Source organism: Pteropus medius, unplaced genomic scaffold (assembly GCF_902729225.1).
Source record: "Pteropus medius unplaced genomic scaffold, Ma_sr-lr_union100, whole genome shotgun sequence".
NCBI lineage: Eukaryota > Metazoa > Chordata > Mammalia > Chiroptera > Pteropodidae > Pteropus > Pteropus medius.
Genome location: NW_024347791.1, coordinates 2515338 through 2535441, shown reverse-complemented (window position 1 = coordinate 2535441; position 20104 = coordinate 2515338). Strand labels below are relative to the sequence as shown.

General features: G+C 56.5%; 1 protein-coding gene across 2 annotated transcripts in view; it reads left to right on the top strand.

Annotated features, from left to right (window-relative positions):
* TOM1 (target of myb1 membrane trafficking protein) overlaps positions 1–18004 on the top strand; it is a 37194-nt gene extending 19190 nt beyond the window's left edge. The window contains exons 4-16 of one of the 2 annotated variants that reach the window (XM_039877839.1): positions 909–1058; positions 1355–1489; positions 1609–1755; positions 4199–4315; positions 6660–6793; positions 8570–8603; positions 8972–9065; positions 9691–9811; positions 11971–12046; positions 14769–14822; positions 16154–16213; positions 16986–17025; positions 17120–18004. In XM_039877839.1, the coding sequence (XP_039733773.1) occupies positions 909–1058; positions 1355–1489; positions 1609–1755; positions 4199–4315; positions 6660–6793; positions 8570–8603; positions 8972–9065; positions 9691–9811; positions 11971–12046; positions 14769–14822; positions 16154–16213; positions 16986–17025; positions 17120–17274 (1317 nt within the window). In that variant the 3' untranslated portion in view covers positions 17275–18004. The remainder of the gene's footprint in view (positions 1–908; positions 1059–1354; positions 1490–1608; positions 1756–4198; positions 4316–6659; positions 6794–8569; positions 8604–8971; positions 9066–9690; positions 9812–11970; positions 12047–14768; positions 14823–16153; positions 16214–16985; positions 17026–17119) is intronic. The other variant, XM_039877840.1, reaches the window with a different exon arrangement.
* Positions 18005–20104: the final 2100 nt, after the last annotated feature.

Genomic DNA, 20104 nt, shown 5'->3' with positions numbered 1-20104 from the left:
GGCAGGACTGGGGTCCACTGGGGATGGCCTCCCCCGGGCCCCGCAGGACTCCCAGCCACCACGGGGCTCCTCTTCCAAGGGCTGGGAGGAAAGGTCTGTGGGCAAAGCGTTGTCCTGTCTGCGCTGCTGGCAGAGATGAGTGGCAAGAAAGGCCATTTGGAAAAAAGTTCTGTCCAACCTACTGGCATGGGGATCAGGCACCCCGAGGCCCACATTTTTCCAGAATCAGTCGTGGAGAGCCTGGGCCACAGGACCCGCTAGATAACAGAAGTTCAATGAACCCAAAATTCTCAGGGGACAGAAAGCCTGGCAGGCCCAGTTGGTGCTAATTGGTACTTGGACTCCCAGAAAAATGAACATAAAACAAATGCCAGTGGCCGAGGACAGTCCTTGCCCACAACAGGACTAGCTAGGTGTAAGTGGGCATCCCAGCTGTTGGGGTGGCTTTGTCTAGGGAGTGGGGACAAAGCACTTTGTCCCAGCCTCCTCCACAGCATTGTCATATCCAGGTGAATCTGGCTACTCTGAAAAGCGAAATCAGCTTCTGCTGGGCCAAGGAACAAGGGGTGGGAGGGAAGGTTAGCACCTTTTCCTCAGGCCGCAGGGTCCTCATTTGAAAGTTCTCTTTGGTTTCCACCCAGAGAGCCACCTTCCCTCCAGACTCTATTCCACTCAGAAACAGCATCAGGACAGAATTCTTTGGGCAATGCCCGCACACTGCCCTTGCCCACCCCAGTCCCCATCAACCAGTCCCCGAATCCCGCATTGTCCCTGCTGGTCCACGTGCTGGGGCTCACCCCAGGAAGCCCCACTCTCTCAGGCTGCCCTCTGGGACATGAGTGCGAGGTGGGGGTCCTGGGCACTCCCCCTCCTCTGACCGGTGCTTTCGGGCACCTCACGGCACCCAGGTCTTGGAAACCTGCGTCAAAAACTGCGGGCACCGCTTCCACGTGCTGGTGGCCAGCCAGGACTTCGTGGAGGGTGTGCTGGTGAGGACCATCCTGCCCAAGAACAACCCACCCACCATCGTGCACGACAAGGTGCTCAACCTCATCCAGGTGAGCGCGGGCGGGCCAGGGATAAGCTAGTGCCAGCTCCTGGCCAAGGAGAAAGGTGCCCATTGCCACCGCTGTCCTTTCTCTGTCGGCTTTAGCCTGTTTCTTGTCTGCGGCCACCTTGGTTGTCTGCTGACTGGACGTTCTGAGTGTGGGGAATGTGGAGTGGAGGCTGGGGACATAGTCACAGGACCATCGAGTCAGAAACAGAACTTCTCTTCTCTGCGGGGCGGGTAGCTGAGCTCACGTGGGATTCAGTGAGCTGCAGTTACCGGCCATGTCCCCTTGTCCCCTCTCAGTCCTGGGCTGACGCGTTCCGCAGCTCGCCCGATTTGACAGGCGTTGTTGCTGTCTACGAGGACCTGCGCAGGAAGGGCCTGGAGTTCCCGATGACTGACCTAGACATGCTGTCACCCATCCACACGCCCCAGAGGGTAAGGAGACTCACGGGGAGTGCAGTGGTCAGCAGAGGGGGTCTCTGCCCCACTTTCTGTCAGCGCCTGACCTGGGGCCTCACTGACCAGCCTCACTGACCCAGTTGTTTGCCCTCTAGACCGTGTTCAGCTCAGAGACACCATCAGGACAGAATTCTGTGGGCATCGACGCCAGTCATCGAGGGGACTCTAGCCAGCACACGGCCCCTCTGCCCGCCCCTGCTGTACTCTCCAGTGACACGCCCATAGCACCAACCCCTGAGCAGGTAACCGAGCCTGGGCCAGAGTCACGTGTTCCCGGCCCTCCCCACCCGCTCGTCAGGGAGGGGCCCCTGTCAGTATGGAAATGACCGCTGTGGAGCCTCCAGTCAGTCCTCACAACAGCCCCACAGGTGTGTATTTCCTGTCTGGGAGATGAGGCTCAGAGAGATACACTGACTTGCCCAGAGCCACACAGCTCATCAGACAGTGCTGGAATTCAAGCTCACGTCTCTTACTCCAAGCAGGCTCTGTCCTGTACCTCGGCTGCTCTCCAGCCATGTTCTCTGTGGAGCACGTCAGGCAGCACCAGGAAAAGGAAGTGCCCAGCAGGCGGCCTCTCCAACCACAGCTGCTCCACTTTCTGTGTATGGTTTGCTTATAAGACTTCATGTGAATAGAGGTTCTGACTAAAAACAGTTTTAAGACATCCACACAAAAAATAATTTCAAAAACCTCTGCATTGCATCATGATGCTTCCACAAAGCCCCAAGAAGGTTGGAGGCATAGTGTGAGCTCCTCGGGGGCCAGCCCGGGCCAGCTTTTCCCAGGACCCTGAGAGTGGCGATGGATGATCACCCCCTCAGACTAAGCGGCACACTGGCTTAGTCAGCCCCTGTCCTGCAGTTTCTTCCTCCTGAAGCTGGAGGCAAAGTCACCCGCCTGTTGACTGTGAAAAGTTTGTGGCGGGCAGAAGCTACTCCCTATAAGGTGCGTCCACAGCCATAACCAGGTTTAGCCGAGTGCTCAGTCATTTTAGACTGGGCTCTTGTTATGAGTCAACGTTGCGTACTGTCAGAATGTGTTTTACAACCTTCAGACCTGTCTCATCAGCTAAATGCAAAAGCTAGGTTGCTGAAAGCGCTGATAAGGCACAGGTGTATGATGGAAACAAAAGTGAAACCTGACTTTGCAGAGCACAGTGATCCTCTGCACGGCATTGTTCGGATTTATAAATAAGTAAACCTGCCGACGGCCTTTCACACCCTGACCTACTTCAAGAGAAACTTCTGTACTTTGATATCTTATGACAAGTCTATAAAGTTACCTCCCAGAGTTATAGATATTACTAGAAAGGTTTTCCTAACGGGACAAATAATTAGACGTACATAAAAACTGTAAAAGCGCCCCGCGATCCAGAATTTATTTATGATTCTAACCCATTTGCCTAAAGCTAGTATCTTTGTGGATTGAGACTGATTACATCTAGTGTAAGAAGGTTCTCACTAAACACAACTGAACAGTCTTTGTTTAATTTCAGAGTCCCCTTTTGTCTCCTGGGACATGTTATGACTTTGAAGCTCACAGTGGTGTAACTCCCAGACCCCGCTGTAATTGGGTCCCATCTGACCTGCACACGCTGGGTTTGTGATCAGTAGATTTTCCACTCACTTATACCCAGAGCGTTCATTAAATAGGCCAAATGTATCAAACGTTTTTCGGGTTTTAGAAGGTGTCAGTGAACTGTCACAGATATGCTACCTATGTCTTTGCTCCCACATCTTCATCTGTAAATGCTGGGATAATGATAAATACCTCGTAAGACGGTGGTCAAGTTTTATTAGCAATATACATTAAATGCTGGGCACTTAGTAGATGGTCAATAAAAGGCAGCAGCTATCACAAGCATCATGAATTCATATTCTGAAACCAACTCGGTCACACAGAATGCATGAGCATTTCCCAAGATATAAGCCACTTAACGCCAGACCCATGAGATATTCCATGATGAAAGGGTGCTTCGGTCAGGTCAATTTTGGAATTTTGATACCGATCCCTTCCTGGGACATCCACAGTGTACACATAAAAGAGACTTAAGTACCCTGCAGAGTCCCACAGCAGAAAACACTGGCCTTCCATCACCTTGCCTGTACATCCTGATTTACAAGGATTTTCCAAGCCAAGACCTTGGATCCTTTGATCATTGAAAACTTGTGAACATCCCTTTAACAAGTGCTAAATCTCAGTTTCATACTCAAGGTAGGAGCACTGGGACTCATCCTTAGAAGAACCTAGGACACCAAAGCAGACCAGGAACAAGACGAAATTCCATCAACCAAGGAGGGAATCAGGCCTGCTGACTCCCCCTCTCCCCTTTGGGGGAGCCACCCCTGGGGCCTCGTTAGCTACCCTTGGACCCAAGAGATTCTGCAGCCTTCTGGCTGTGCTGTGCGGCGCATTCACCCTCCGCTTCTTTCCTCTTGGCCACCCCCTGCACCAGGCTCCCCGGTTTGGAGATGGTAACGGTTGGTAGTGCCTCTGTGGGGGTTGGAAGCAAGCCCACCACGGGTCCCCCAGTGCAGGGCTGTGCCCGGGAGCCAAGAGAGTGTGCTCTCAGGCCAGCTCTTCTAGGCACCACACCCAGGGCCAGTAGTGCCAGGCTCTGTCCCCGTGAGTGGCGATACCTGCAGACCGCTGGCCTCTCTCACTGGGGCCAATGGTGTGTTTCAGATTGGGAAGCTGCGCAGCGAGCTAGAGATGGTGAGCGGGAACGTGCGGGTGATGTCGGAGATGCTGACGGAGCTGGTGCCCACCCAGGCAGAGCCTGCAGACCTGGAGCTGCTACAGGTGAGCACGCATCCTCCCCCCAGGTGACCTCTTGCTCATTTGCCTACACGTGTTCCTTCCGCACCCACGCTTCCTCTGAACAACTTGGTCACCATGGGAGCTGTTAAAACCGGGGACCTTGGACTCCATCAGATTGGAATTCAGGGTTCTGCAGCTTTCTGGGTTGAACAGACTAGCCTCTCTGCCTCAGTTTCCTTATCTGTAAGAGTGCTCTAATAATAGCCTTTATGGTATAAGTTAGACATGACAAATAAGGTTTTTCCCTCCCTGTGCCTGGTTCAGAGTGAGCTCCCAATAATAGTACTGAGGAAAAGCCGGAAGGTGAGGAATAAGCAGGCAGGCACGAGAAAGCAGTGCTGGCTTTGAAAGGAGAGAGCAGTTGGTCTCAGGAGCTGAGGCGGGTGGGAGCTGTGGGGTTTCACTCCTGTCTGTCACATGATATTCCCACAGTCCCATCCACAGCTGGGGATGGGGGAGGCACTGGAGCAGAAGGAGCTGGGTTTGGGGAAAGGCACCCTCCCCATGGAGATCAATTCATAGACACTCCGAGAAAGCTCGGGGACAGACCCCAAGGACCAGGAGTCACCAGGACCCACGCTTGGTGTGATTGTCTCATTTCATGTCAGTCTCCTGCTCGGCCTCCAACTCCTTGAGGGCAAGGCTGTGTTGTCCCCATCCCTGTGTCCCTGCGTGTAACTGAGCTGATGCGGTGTACTTGCTCAGTGGTCCTGGCCTTCGGACAGGAGTAAAGTCGGAATCTCGGAGTTGAAGGAACACATGAGTATGAGGACTGCACAAGCGTTTCTGAGAGAAGCTTGAGTGAGTTAGGAAGCAGCAGGGCTGCTGCAGTGCAGTCGGTTTGGTATTAATTCGGTAAATATAATTTGGTAAAATATCCCAAGCCAGGGCCGTGCGGGTGTGAGTGATTGCTGGAGTAGATGGGCAGGGTCGACACAGGGACAGCGCACATGCCCTGAGCACTTCCCACGTGCCAGGCTCTGATGTGGACGCTCGGTATACATTCACGCACTTGATTCTGGCCCTCTTCCATGAGGTAGGTATTCTTCTTATCCCCATTTTCCAGGTCAGCAGACTGAGGCAAAGAGAGGCCATGTACCGTGCTCAGGGGCACGTGGCTTGTAAGCAACAGAGCTGGGATTTGAACCCAGTGGCCTGGCTCCAGCTGCTCCTCTTCCGCTCTTGAGAGGGCCAGGAAGTGGGACCGAAGCCATAAGTTTGCTCGGTCATGGGACAGAGAGAGGGGAGGCCCGCCAGATGTTGACAGTCACTCGAGCCCACCCTGCCCCTCCCCGAAGGCAGATAAGGAAGTCCCGGGAGAAGAAGGCCTTGCCTGCGAAGGGGTGGGTAACGGGGTCCAGAAAAGAACCAGAATCCATATTGGGGCAGTACCTAGTCCTAATCACACCTCTAGGAGAAAAGGGCTGGCGTGCGGCCACAGTCACCAATGACTGATGACTGTCTCTTCGGACTTCAAGACCGTGACCCAGGCACCTGTCCATGTGGTGGTGGGTACCCGAGGAAACACTCAGTCCTACAAATGGGAAACTGATAATGCTGTGGCTTTAAATGTTTTTCTTTTCCCCAAACAAGTTTAAATATGTAATATTACTGATTAAAAGTCAGTCCGTGACATAGTAACTACGTGCCGTGTGGGACCCTGGAACAGAAAACAGCCATTAGTGGAAAAACTGGCGAAGCCTGAGCAGGGTCTGTAGCTTGGTTAATAGCATTATGCTAGTGGTAGCAACTTGGTTTTGACAAGTGCCAACCAAGGAGAAGCTGGGCGAAGGACTTACGGGAACTCTCCGTAGTCTTGGCAACCTCTCTGTAAACGTAATTATTCCAAAGTAAAAGTTTTAAAAAAGACATAAGTCGGTGAGAATAATGAGGCAAAAATTCAAAATCACAGTTTGTGGGTAATAGTTGGAGTCATCCTGTTCCTTTTTCTGTTTTGGTTACAAATACCCAAGTACACCCGGAGAAGTTGCAGTTTGTTCTGCCAGCCCCCTGGAAGTCTCCATTTTTCAACTTAGCAAAGATGGCAGCAGGAAGAACTTTCCTCGGAAGTCTGCGCGAAGCCAAGTTCAGCCAGCAGCACCGCTTAACGTGCTGGTTGTGTCTTAACGTGTTGGTTGTGTCCTGCGTGTTAAGTGTTTGCGTGGGACACTTGGCAGTGTAGAATCCTGGAAGCTGTCCTGTGGAGCTCGAGATCCAGTCTGGAAGCTTCTCCATCCTCCAAGGCACACCCAGAGGCCGGAGCCGTCCATTAGAGATGGCCTCACTCTGGGTCCGGCGGCCACGGCTGTCTCCCTTCCTTCCGCAGGAGCTCAACCGGACGTGCCGCGCCATGCAGCAGCGGGTCCTGGAGCTCATCCCCCGCATCGCCAACGAGCAGCTGACGGAGGAGCTGCTCATCGTCAACGACAATCTCAACAACGTATTCCTGCGCCACGAACGGTAGCCCACCCCTCCCCGGCTGACGCGACTGCCCCACCCGTCTCCCTTCCCTCCCTCTCTCTCCCGGTCCCCTTTCACCGGCTGTCCCCTCGTCTCCCTCTCCAGCACCAGACCGGCCAGCCGGCGCATGTGTCCTCACCTGCCTTCTTCCAGTGTGGACACGCTTGCCCAGCCTCCCACCCACCTCTCACCTCCTTGCCAGAGTTAGCCGCGCACCTGTGTCCCTGGTCCAGCCCCCGGAGGTGGCAGTGGTGGTGGCTGAGACTGCGAGCCCGCAGCCTGGCCTGGCCTTGCTCACCTCACCGCTGCCTGGCTCTGGGGCCTTGGACCTACTTGACTTAATTAGGGCTCATTGACTGCAAGCTACTTACATAAAGCGTTTTTGGCTGACTTAAGCAGAAAAAAGAATTGATTAGGAAAAGAACCTCTATTAAATGGGTAGCTCTTAGAATCCAAAGAAGTGTGAAACGGTGAAGCCTCCCAACAGAGCAGGAAGGTCAGGTCCCAGGGCGGCTCAGGGTCTCAAGGGCCAAAACTACTGGACCATGTCCCTGGGGTATTGCCACCTCGTGTCATTGTGTTCGGGTGTCAGCTCCCCAAGAGAAACTCTGATCGCCTCAGCTTTGCTGTGCTCACTGGTTGGGGAAGGCGAGGGCCCCTTGATGGCAGTCCTGCCAGGGTCACAGGTAGAACAGTTCCTCGGAGGAGCACTTAGGTGCTCTTAGAAAAGGAGGGAGAAAGGGGCACTGGGCCTGCAGAAATGACACGTCCCCCACACTTCCCTCCTACCTGTAGGTAACTGGGAGTCCACGGTGGGGCCTGTAGTGCTGAGCAGCCAGGGCATCCAGTCCAGGGTACCAGTCTTCTCAGCTCCCCACCCCCGCCCCGGGCCCTTATTTATTTCGTATCTTCATCCGTTAGCAAACACTCTGATTCTAAATCAGTTGAGACTGGGGTGGGGCTGCTGCAGGCCACATCCGCCTGGTCGCTCCTGCTTGGCGGCCCAGTGGAATAAAAGAGTCCCCTCCCTGTCATTTCAGGGTGCGGGCTCTGAGATGGCCCAAGGGCCAAATCAGGGTGACTAGAACTCCTCTGACACCCACTCTTATCAGACCGGGCCTAGTTGGCCTAGTTCTTTGCTGTTCACAGTCACTCATTCTTGGCGTATTCGCTTGATCCTCACATCTGGGAAATAGGTCCCCACTGTCACCCCCTTTTTAATAGACAAAGAGACCCAGTCACACAGTTAACAAGTGACAGGGTTAGGACTTGAACAGACCCCAGACCAAGGTCTTCTCGATCCCGCTCACCCGCTGCCTGGCCTGCTGAGGGTAGTCTGAGTGGCTCCACGCAGAGTGAGGGTGTGTGTCTTTCTTACACCACTTCAGAGAGCCGCGAGCGCTCGCACACACACAAGTGGACGAGTACGTTACTGAACACCTTTCATGAAGCTACTCACCTTTGCCGTGGGCTGTGCGGTCCCCTTTCCTTTTCTCTTCTGTTCTTGCTCATTTCCTTATGCTGGTCACAACTAGAGTGGCCAGGTAATTGATAATCCAAATTGGGACACTTTTGCAAGTGAAAGAGAGGCACTGTTAATAACTCCCTGGGGACAGCAGGCATCAGCTAGGTCTGCCCAGGACAAACAAGATGTGTCCTCACCCTCCCTGACCCACTGTGCTGAATGTGAGGCCTGCAGTGGGAACAGCTCTGCCCGGGCAGGGCCCAGGGGCCTCTCGGCCTATCTCCCTGACTCGGCTCTTCTCTGTCCCGTAGGTTTGAGCGGTTCCGAACAGGCCAGACCCCCAAGGTAAATGGCTTCTTTCCCGTGACTTGATTGTGCCCGGGCTAATAGAGAAAAGGAAGTCTGTGTTCACCTCCCCCTGCCCCCCGCCACCAGATATCCTGGATAGGATGTGCCTTCTTATCTAAGCTCCTAGATAAATCCCCTTCTAACTATATCACTGCCCTTTAAGGCTCTGCTACCAGCTGATGCCCAAGGGTCTTCCTCACTCTCCCAGAGGGAGCAGCGGAGCTAGAGGGGAGGAAGAAAAACTTAAATCATAGCTGTCAGGGCCCTGGTGACAGCTCCTTGGGCGAAGAATGCAAGTGCCAGTGCTTGGGGAGGAGGGGAGGAGGCTACAGGGAGGATGGCGTTGGCATCTCCCCTCCCCACAGGCCCCAGGCGAGGCTGAGGCGGCAGCTGACCTCATCGACATGGGCCCTGACCCAGCAGCCACCGGCAACCTCTCCTCCCAGCTGGCGGGAATGAGTGAGTACGGGGCACCCCTGTAGTTCTCGGAGTACAGCAGAACATCAGCCCAGACCCCACCTCACTGGGGTCCCAAGCTGAATCTTGCTGCAAGGTTGCACACCCAAGACAAAATGCATGGGCCTCTCCCTCACAGCCCATCACTGCTGGGCCCTCTCGAATCTCAGAACCCCACCTTTCTGAGATTGCCCCTGACTCTGAATTCTCCATGGCCTGAATCATCTGAGTGAGCTTGGTCACGTCACTTAAACGTTCTGTGTCCCTCCTTTCTCCTCTGTCACGGGCAGGAACGGGCCATTTTCACAGGTCGTCATTAGGACTGAATGAGCTCGTGCATGAGCCAGGCTTAGACCAGTGCCCGGCCCAGAGGGCGCTCCTGCTACATGTTAGCAATCGGCACTGTATCACCGTGATGGGTTTTAATTAATGTTACTGACTGCCTGCTTCATGCCAAGCCCTAGGAGATAATGAGAGAGGAAGTGACTGTGCCCCATCCGTACGTCCCACCCTGTCTCTACTCCTACCCATGCCACTTATCCAGAACCACCCCTGGGCCTGGCAGGGAACAGCTCAGCTATGGCAGGATAGCCAGGAGGACTTTTACGTGGCCTTTCTGTCCCTGCAGACCTGGGCTCCAGCAGCGTGAGGGCTGGCCTGCAGTCTCTGGAGACCTCTGGCCGATTGGAAGATGATTTTGACATGTTCGCGTTGACACGAGGCAGCTCGCTGGCTGACCAACGGAAAGAGTGAGTGGCCTGGCCCTATCCTGGTCCCCTGCAGTGTGAGTCACTCCCTATCAGGAGAGAGCCTCTCTCCGGGTCCCTGAACCTGGCTTATTGGTGGGCACATTATATAGAAAAGGATGCAGCCGCCTGCCCCCACTCCTTCAGGATGGCAGAGTTTCTTGCCCCCTAAGTCAGTCTCGCTAGTCTGAGGCCAGGTGGCAGACTGTGCCCCACAAGGCAAGGCTGGATGGGGGAAGGATCGCCGTAAGTTGATCAGCTATGTGCCAGAATCTTATCTAATCTGACCAGATGAGGAAACTGAGGCACGAAGAGGCTGGGCCATTTTCCCCAGGTCAGGCAGCTAATTGGCTTACTAGGTTGGGAGCCCAGGGCTGTCTGGTTCCAAAACTGTCTCCGATAGGACCCAGGTCCCCACTGCACAGTGCACAATGCACCAAGCCCTCCGGGGCAGGTGGGGAGGTTCCTGATAAATCCTCGGGCTTGTCTAGGCATTTCTGTTCTTCCATAGCCATCCTTAGTCTCCAGAGAAGTCCCCGTTGCCCCACTCAGGTCTGCCCACTCTGCACCAGAGCTAGAGTTCTGTCCATTTTCAGGGAGATGCTTTCAGCAGTCTAAGCACGTGGCCGAGTGTACCAGAGCTGGCCCCTTGCCTCAACTTCCCATGACGGACTGCACACAGGTGTGTCCGGGAGGCAGTGTGCCGAGGCTTGTTTTCAGTCCCTTGCTTATGACTCCAAGGCTGAGCTGGGGGCAGCCAAGATGGACAGCCAAGGAAAGCTCCAGATTAAGGACACCACCCACCCCTGGCTCCCTGGTTATCGTTCTGGTGTCTGGGAACTGTTGATGGGCCTCCAGAGGGCCAGAGACACCGTCTTCGCACTGGCAAATCCACGCGCAGCCCGCCTGAGCTGTGAGCCACATCATTGGCCTGGGGCAGAGTCTGTACTCCCAAGCCCAGGTGCTCTGGGACCAGCGGCTCATGGTTGCCATGGAGTTAGGGGCAGTATTAGCTACTGTGCTGGTGGAAACTAATGAGGCCAGTGGGACTTGCAGCCAGGAGGGTGGCCTACCCATGTACGCCCCAGCCGGCGGCACACTGGTCACACCAGAGAGCCCCTGGCACCTGGTCCAGCTCTTCAGGCTGGCTGAGGTTTGCTGGTGCACTGTCACTCCATTGGGGAGCAGGGCCCTGAGTGACAGAGAAAAGCACACCCAGAGCATGTTCTCCAGGGCCTGCCAACTCTGGGTGAGTGACGTGCATGCAGACCACTGCCATGCTGTGCGAAGTACTGTCCTGGAGGTTTGCCACACCGCGGCCTGGACAGTGGCTGGAGAAGCTCAAAGTGGTCATTTCAGGCCATGGGAACAGCACGTACAAAGGCTCAGATGCAGGGGACAGCATGAGACACCGGCGGTAGGGCGGATGCACTAAGACGAGGTCACGCACCTTCTCAGGTCGCGGGCCGTCCTGCAGTCCTGCCTGCGACTGGTTTCTGCCCCAGTAGAAAGTGCCCTGCAGGGGACAGAAACGGGCCCTAGCTTGGAGCTCCGCTTTCCTTTGTTCTCGGGCCTGACTGTCCTTCCCTCATGCTCCAGCTGGATCTTCTAGCCCTGGTCACCTGAGCGGCCTCTGGACTCCTCACCTTGCCCTGCCTGTCCCCTGGGACTCTGGAATCCTCCCAGGCCCTTTCCATCTACCTGGTGTCCGGCCAACACCTCCCTCCAGCCTGCGCCGGCTCTGTCTCTGCTCGCTGGAAGCCAGCTCCTTGTCAGCCCCTCTGTTTCTGCTCCAGCTGACACACAGCTGACGCAGTCCCAGCCTCTCCACCTGACCATGCCCTTCCACTTGGGACACCAGGGAGAGCGCCAGGGGCACCTGAGCAAGCAGGTCAGAGACGCCTTAGTCAGGCTTTGCTGGAAGCAGGAGGCTCTTCCTCAGCTTTTTCCGTATCATCATTCTGGGAACGTGCTCCACCTCCTCCCAGAGTGTCCCTAAGTCCAGTCCCTGGTCACCAGCCTCCCTGGGACCATGTGAGAAGCGGCCCTCCCTCCTCAGCTGGGCATGGGGCCACAGACACCCGCCTCCATCCTCACGTGAGCTGGCATGCCTGGTACAGCAAGGGCAGCATCTAACAGCTGTGGTGGCCTCTGTGTTTCAGGGTAAAGTATGAAGACCCCCAAGCTACAGACGGCCTGGCCGGCGCCCTGGACGCCCGACAGCAGAGCACTGGAGCGGTAAGCAGAGGGCCCTGCTGCCACTTGGGGCCTGTCCTGCAGGAAGGCCAGGGAGGGCCTGCCCTGGCTTGGCATGTCCACATGTGGTTCTCCAGTTGGCCTTTTGTAGCCAACGTAATTGTTCCCGTTTCACAGTTGAAGAAACAAGTTAAGTCATGTGGCCAAGTTCACACACAAGAAGGGTTGGAGCAAGGGCTCCATCTGTGACGGAGCTGAGTCCAGCAGCCTGTGTTCCCTCCCCAGCTCCACCTACCAGCCGTGTGTCCTTGCGCAGATGACTCCCCGTCCTGACCTTTGGTTTCCCCGTCTGTGTCCTGGGGCTCATAGTAGAACCTACGTGTTTATGACAGGATGCATGAGGAGGTATATTAAGGTGCCTGGCACAGTGAGAGCTCAGTCAGTATTCTACTTCACGGCCTCTTTAGAGACTTGTTCTCTGCAGGAGAATGGACACAGGGGGCCAAGAGAATAGAGAACAAGAGCTGCAGTGTCAGCCCCTGCTTCTCCCAACCCGTCAGCCTTGCATTTCCTCCCAGCTCCCCGCCGGCCTTCCCACCTACAACCACAAGCCTACAACCACAGGGAGGCAGCCTGGGCACCAGTTTAGTTCCATTTCATTGCTGACTGTGTAGTGAGTGACAGCCACGTGCCACTGAGCATGCTCTGTGGGTGACCCATCCCCCTTGGCAACAACTCCAAGCACAGTTCTCCTGTCTTTGAATTTGTTTCTCGATGCCTTTCAGGCAGTGACAATTTCTGTCCCGGTAAATGGACAGAGTAGCCGCTCGGGAGGTGGTTCGAAACAGCAGGACCTGGGAGTGGGACAGGCAGGGGCAGTGAAGGGGCTGGCAGGGGAGAAGGTCGGTGGCAGCGCAGGGCTTCTGAGGCCAGGGCGGGACTGGCTGGTGGGAGACGAAACCTCAGGGGCGACCAGGAAGACTGAGGGTTTTATTTTGTCCGAGGCCAGTCTGAAGCAGCAGAGAACATTGATCCAACTGCTATTTTAGAAGGGTCCGGCATGGAAGCTGGGAAAGCAATTAGGAAGCTGCAGACGCCACCCACTCTACTGGGTGTCCCAGCTGATCCCCAGAGACGTCCCCAGACCCACAGGAGCCGCAACAGGGCAAGACCTGGAACGCTGTGGAGGCAGCACCAGCAGGGGCATCAGGTGCCTCCTGTGTGCGTTGTGTGACCCCGCAGAGCGTATCTATGCGCCGCGTCTCAGAGCCTCCTGTCATTTTTCCTTGTAAGCAGTCCTTTGTCGAGTCTGCAGTCTGTGCTCGGTCCTGTCCTGAGCTCTCTGCATCTCCCCTTCACTGAGTCATCACCCAGACCTTTGAGGTGTGTTATTATCCCCTTTCACAGATGAGAAAACTGAGTCCCGAGAGAGGTTAAGAGAGACAGCAGGTGTAACATCCTTAGCATGGTGCCTGGCACATAGCGAAGTGTGTAATCTTCATAGTACTGCTGTGTGGTCATCGCCCTTACAGAGCAGAGCACCGAGGCTTAGGATTGTGAGGTCATCTCCCAGGGGCTCACAGCTGTTGGTCTGTCCAACTCTGAAGCCATTGCTGGTGACAAGAACTCCAGATGGCCTGCAAAGCTCGAAGGAGAAATGAACGCTCCCCTGCTCAGCCTTTCTTTTCCAAGAGCCGTCATTCTGGCTCCAGGAATTCAGTTGAATCCAGACCCTCGGGAAGCCTGCCGAAAGCACTTCCCTCTTGGGCCACCTGGCCTCTCATGGGCAGGGGCTGACTCCACAGCCCAGCGGGCAACAACCCCACCCAGCCCCTTCCTGTTGCAGGTGAGGGAGCTGCAGCCCCGAGATGGGCGTCACTTGCCCAGGGGCACACAGCTACTCAGGGACACGGCGAGAACTAGAACCCAGGTCTCCTGGCTCCTCCGCTACTCGCAGTTGGCCACGAGCAGGAAACACACACTTGCAGAAAAGCAGAAGCTGATAAGTTGTGGCTCATTCATCTCTGATGACTTGAGAGAGTGAGGCGCCGTCTACCAGATCAGGATATGACCTTCTTAAAACTATCAGTAAACAGCTGTTCCCAAGGTACTCGGGTCTGGCTGGTGGCAAGACGCTCCCATGAAACTGTCAGAACGTGATTCTAAGCAGCCCCGTCCAGAATGGAATCAGTGCCAGCTCCGTGGCAGCCAGTGTGCCAGGCCCTGTGCGGTGTCTGACCAGGGTGGGGAGGCAGTCACAGGTGATGGATCAGGAGCCAGGACTCTCATCTCCCTCTCCTACCTGTCTGCTCTGGGCCCCTTGGGAACCTCCAGTTCACCCGTCAGTAAAACGTGAGGGGACTGCGTAAACCAGTGTTTCTAAGCCTGAGATGCTCATCAGAATTTGCTGAGAGCCGGCCGGCAGGCTAGTGGCTGCCTGCTCTGCCATCCTGGGGTTACTCAGGCCCATGCTCGGGATCTTTCGGGAAAGGGAGAAAAGGCTTTGCCCAGCCCTTTTAGGGCTCTGGGGACCCAGAGATGTTGTGGTTCACAGCGAGACACCCTCTGCTGCTTCCTGTCCCCTTTCACCGGCCACCACACCCACCACATAGCTACACAAGCGTGCACATGCACACACAGGCCTCCTCAGGTGGTAGCAGGCCGGCTGACCTAAAAGGGGCGTCCATGCTGGAGAAGGCTGCCAGTGCACCAGTGGCCTTGGCCCTGCCCTTGCCACCGCTCAGTGTGACCCTTTCTCACCCAGATGGGAGGCAGCGGTGAGAAGAGCCTCAGTGACTGGATGGTGAGACAAGGCATGGTGAGGAGGGGCCACCAGAGAGCTGGGGCTGCCACTCGCAGGGTCCCACCAAATGACACCATCGGAGGGAACGGGACCGTTAGACCCAGAGGAGAACAAGGGCCGCCTGGGGGCACGCGGCACGGTCCCACTCGCTCCACTCCTGCTTCCAGGGACCCTCGGTGCCCACTTCCGGCTCCTGACTGGGAAGCAAGGCCTAGGGAAGCTGAGGGGCCTGGGGCTCGCCTGGCTCTGGGCCAGCAGGAAGCTGAGTGGCAGAGGGAGCTGCTGTGGGAAGCCCAGAGTGCTTGCTGCTGGGAAGTCGGCTCCTGCCTCTTCTCTGGGCTTCTTGCTGCCCACTGGGGCCTCAGGTGCTGGGGACAGAGCTTGGGGATGGAACTGGCTTGGTTGGAGAAAGACTCACTCTCCCTCTCTTTCCCAAATTAGCTAACTGGTAACTAGCATTTCTTGAGCATCTACTCTGTGCCAGGCACTGTGCTAAGCTCTTTATATCCATCATCTCGTTTAATCCTCACAGCAACCTGGATGGTAGGTACTGTCATTATTCTCTTTAAAGATGAGTGAAGTGAGGTTCAAAGAAGTTAAGTAACCTGCCCAAACTCACAGTGTACCGAGGGGCTGAGCCAGATTCCAGTCTGACTCCAAAGTCTGTGCCCAGAACCTCTAATCAGATCTCCCACTGAAGAAGCATTCAGAGAAGGCAGCCTCCAGCCCCTGCGCAGGAGACTTTGTGGCAGAGCCTATGTCTTTGTGGCCCAAAGTGAAATGTCCCCATGCATAGCCACAGCCTCCCTTTCCAGGTCACCTCGGCACCTCCCTCCACTCCAGCCCTTCACCATGAGCTCTGTGTCTGCGGACGTGCAAGAAGACAGAACCTAGCGGCCCCTGTCCCACAATTATGACTCCACCCCAACCTTGATGGCTGGCCCCTCCCTGGGCTCAGTGCATCCTTCTGTCACTGGGCCTGCCTGGGGTTGGAGCCCTCAGTGTGAGGAAGCTAAATGTCCATTCTCTCCCCTGTTTCTGCTCCAGCTGTTAAAAGACCCCTCCCCATCCCTTCTTAGTCCTACATCCCCCTTGCCCACAGCCTGGAATCAGGGGTCCCAGGCAGCTGGGCAGGAGCCATCTCAGAGGGAATGCCAGGATCTTGACCCTCCCCCTCCAGAAGGGAGCAGGGCAGGTCTGACTGGCCCCATTTCCGAAGTGAGAAGTCTCTGAAGTGGGTGACTGCCCCAGGCCACCCAGCCGGTAGACCCCGAGCTGGTGGGGTCTTGGGCCTTGTCGCCCAGTGCACTGCCCCTCTCTGCCTCACTCTCCTCCTTTCCTTCCAGATCCCCGTCACCCAGGCCTGCCTCATGGAGGACATCGAGCAGTGGCTGTCCACTGACGTGGTAAGTCGGGGTCTGCTCAGCCAAGGAGTAAAGGCCCAGGCCCACTCCTCACCCACCTGACGGCTCCCATTTTTCTCGTGAGGAAGTGGCTGGTCGTGGGGGCAGGGTAAACAGCTAGTGGGTGACAAGGGGAGCATTGCTGTGGGACACCTCAGCAGCTGGAAGTGACCCGTCCCCTGCTAGGTGCCCGCCTCTTCTGGGCACCTCCCCTTCCCGGAGCAAGCTGCCAGTGTGGGGTCCCAGCGGGTGTCAGGGCTCTCCGGAGCCCTGCTGGCCCCACCGAGCTCCCTCCCCAGCATCTGCCACCCCCCTCTCTGGGCACCAAGAACCAAGTTCTTGGGCACGTCCAGGCCCAGAGGCCGCCTTCTGCAAGGCACCAAGAGCATGTTTCTGCCCAAGGTCAAGCAAGGGTCCATGTCTTTATGTCTGGTGGTGGCAGAGGCTTACCCGCTCCCCAGTCCCCAACTTGAGTGTGCCTGGCCTCAGTCTCTGGGTGTCTGTCTACCATACGGGAGTCCGTCCACTGGTACCACACTGTGCTTGGCACTCTGCCTGTAGTGTTCCGTCTTAGCTTCCCAAGAGCACTGCGAATTTTACCAAGCAGAAAACAGGCTCAGTGACACCCAAGGCCAGCTGACTCGGGTTGAGGGTAGGAGGCCGTGGTTCAGGTCTGGTTCACTCTAGGTCAGCAGCCTGAGCCCCACCTCACCCTGCCAGGCTCCGCCCTGCCCCACCACACCCAGCTAACTTCTGCCTCCTTCTGCTTTCTCAGGGGAATGACCCAGAAGAGCCCAAGGGTGTCACCAGTGAAGGTAGTGGACCCTGGCCCTGCCCATCCCCTGCTCCAGCCTCCATCCCCTGCTCCAGCCTCAGAGCCCACCCCCAGCCTCTCTCTTGTTTCTCTAGAATTTGACAAGTTCCTGGAAGAACGGGCCAAAGTGGCTGATCAGTTGCCCAACCTCTCCAGCCCCTCAGCCGAGGGCCCCCCAGGTCCCCCTCCTGGCACTGTCCCTCGAAAGAAGACCCAGGAGAAAGATGACGACATGCTGTTTGCCTTATAAGTGGGGTCTGGCACCCTGCAGCCCGAACCCCCACTGCTCCCACACCCCTTGGCCGGGGCCTCTCTCCCTCCTTCGGTATTAAGGCTGCTTTGGGGGTAGCTTGTTGCTCCCTTCTCTCTTCCTTGAGGCTGGGCCATACTGTTTGGGGCTGTGAGGAGGCAACCAGATGAATGGGGGAAAAGGTCGGTTCTACGTTGGGATCCTGGCCATTCCTGCCTCCTTCCCCACCCCAGCCGACCACTGACTTTGCTGAGACCTGGGAGGCCTGGGACAGACATGCTGGCTGCTTGGTCACCCTAAGGTGACTCTCCTTGTCCTGGGTGGTCCCATCCCTGGACCCATCATCCCCAGAAGAACCCTATTCAGAGCCCACACTGCCAGTTGAGGCCTAGCTAGAGGCCAGAGACAGAAGCTTCTGTTGCAGCCTCTGGTTTCTGCCTGGGCCCCTGCCTCAGCCAGCTGTCAAGGGCAGGGTTTGTGTCCCTCTGCTGAGCTGCACACTGTCCAGGTACGAAGCTGCACATGGCGGGGCGAGAGATCCTCCACCCTAGGCTGCAGGGGAGGCTGCAGGGGCGCCTGGAGCACCTGCGGCCCCCACAGTCTCCTCCACTGCCTTTTCCTCCATCTGTCCTCTTCCCACCAGGCATGGGCCCGCCCACCTGTCGGCTGATGCTCTTACACTGGGAGAGGTGCCTTTTGTGTCCCCAATTAAAGGTAGAAAACCACCCTGCTAGCGGCGTTCAGTCTCCAGGTGGGAGGTGACCTCTCGGTCTCAGCTGGCAGGGTCTACTTGGGGCTGGGCTGGGGGCTGTCCAGGAGGTGGGCATCCGCAGGTGGCACAGGTGGAGCGGCAGGACTGGGCCCGCAGCAACACCACTCCCTAGGGACAGGTGGGTGCGGCCCCCTCACACCTCACACACAGACTCCAGCCACGATTTGCCCTGCCAGGAGTCCCCATTGCCCTCCCTCTGAGTGACACCCCTACACGCTCGGGGCACCTTCACACTGCTGCACCCCCTCAGGCCAGCTCCTGCCCTGCAGCAGCAACGCAGCAGTCACGGGGCAGAAACACGTGTGGACGGTGTCGGCGTGTCGGGGAGTGGTCCTGCCGGCGGACACCAGACATTCTATGCACACGGGCTCATGGAACCGTCACAACCCTGGGCGAAGTGGTTACCGTCTGGTCTCAGACACTGAGGCTGTTAGTCATGTGGGCTGCCCAGCGCAGGAAAAAGGGCACAGGTGCAGTTTCTTATCACATGCTGGGCACTTCCTCATGCCTCAGTTCATTGCCATCATTTTTCAGGTGACAGCCCTGAGGCTCCGTGTGGGTGACTTGGCCCACAGCTCAAGGAACTGGGTCACAGGTCAGGCACGGGGCACCGGTGCTTATCTCAGTCCTGGCAGCTCGAGAGCTCCAAGTCTCGGGTACCGCCTTCTCCAGTCTGGAGTCTCCACCAGGCTCCTGAGAGTCACACGTGAGGCCTGTCAGCGCCTCCTGGCCCAGCTCTCCATGGCGGACGGGCAGGGAGCTGGCGTGGGGCTAGCGAGATAGATCTGGCTGAAAGGGTAGCCCGTGGAGAGAGCAGAAGTCAGAATGCCTGGGCCCAGGGGCACCTGGGCCGTGAGTGTGGCCCGGGTCTCTGTGAGCGGCCACCAGCTCCCATCAGCAGCAGGCGGTCAGCACCTGCATTCTGAGGTGTGGCCTGGAGCTGGGCACACAAGACCAGGCTGAGCCAGCCCTCCAGGTGGAGTTGAGCAAGGAAAGCAGCTTGGGGACAGGTACAATGAGACCCTAGGCTTATCCATCCTCTCAGCGCGGGAGGAGGGAGACTCATTGTCAAGGCCAAGCTTCAGAGCTTGCCAACCAGCCAGGCCTAGAGGAAGGTGACCACCGAACCTTAACATCTAACCCATTTCCCAACCTAAACTACCTCTTTTTGTGTCGGGGAGAGCAGCCATCCCCGTCTCCCTGAGGCAGCCAGCCATCAGCTTTTTGGGAGACGGTGGCACCCTGGGTCTTTGCCCCACAGTCATGCCACACTCAGCTGGTCCACACTGGAGATTTCCTCCTACATCCTGCATAAATTGTCCGTGTGCTAGCCCAGGTCACAGGAAGGCTCTGGTTTTAACCCAGTGTTATTCAGCAGGTAACCACCATGCTGAGGGGGCGGAGCCTGCCAGCCCTGCTCAGAGGCTGCTGTTACTCAAAATTGGGAAGACACCAAAGTTCACGTGCCAAACTGTCTGTCACTTGGCCACTTCTCCCTGGCTGCACGTAGACACCAGTACCTACTCCATCTGATCCTGCTTTACATCACGCAGAGGTGGCCAAGTGCTAGGGACTTTGGCCCTACTCCGAATGGCCCCAGACAGCTTTATCTTGCTGGCCCGCTGCCTCCTCCAGTCAGTGCTCGTGACGTCAGATTGCTTCCAGAGGCCCCATCCTTGAATATTTCTGGCTGGCTGCCAGCAACAACACACCAGACCTCCAGTGTCTGGAGCAGCAAGCGGAGTCTTGTGCTTGATTCCACATGTTGAAAGAAAGCCCCTAAAGCAGTTGGATTTTGTGACTATCTTTTTCATAATATGTACCTTTTTCAGTCGGTTCCTACATGGCTGTGGTTGGCAGCATCTGGTGGTCAGACTAGAGAACTCTGGCAACGATCCATCAGTTACTCCCCCTCCCCTGGCTTGGCAGGACTGCTGGGCGCACACACTCATGCACACGTGCGGTGAGGCAAGCTGTCCTGGTGAGCTCTGACTCAGGAATCACAGGCATGTGTCCCAGGGCCTGACCCGAGGCCTGGGACCATCTCACAGGACAGGT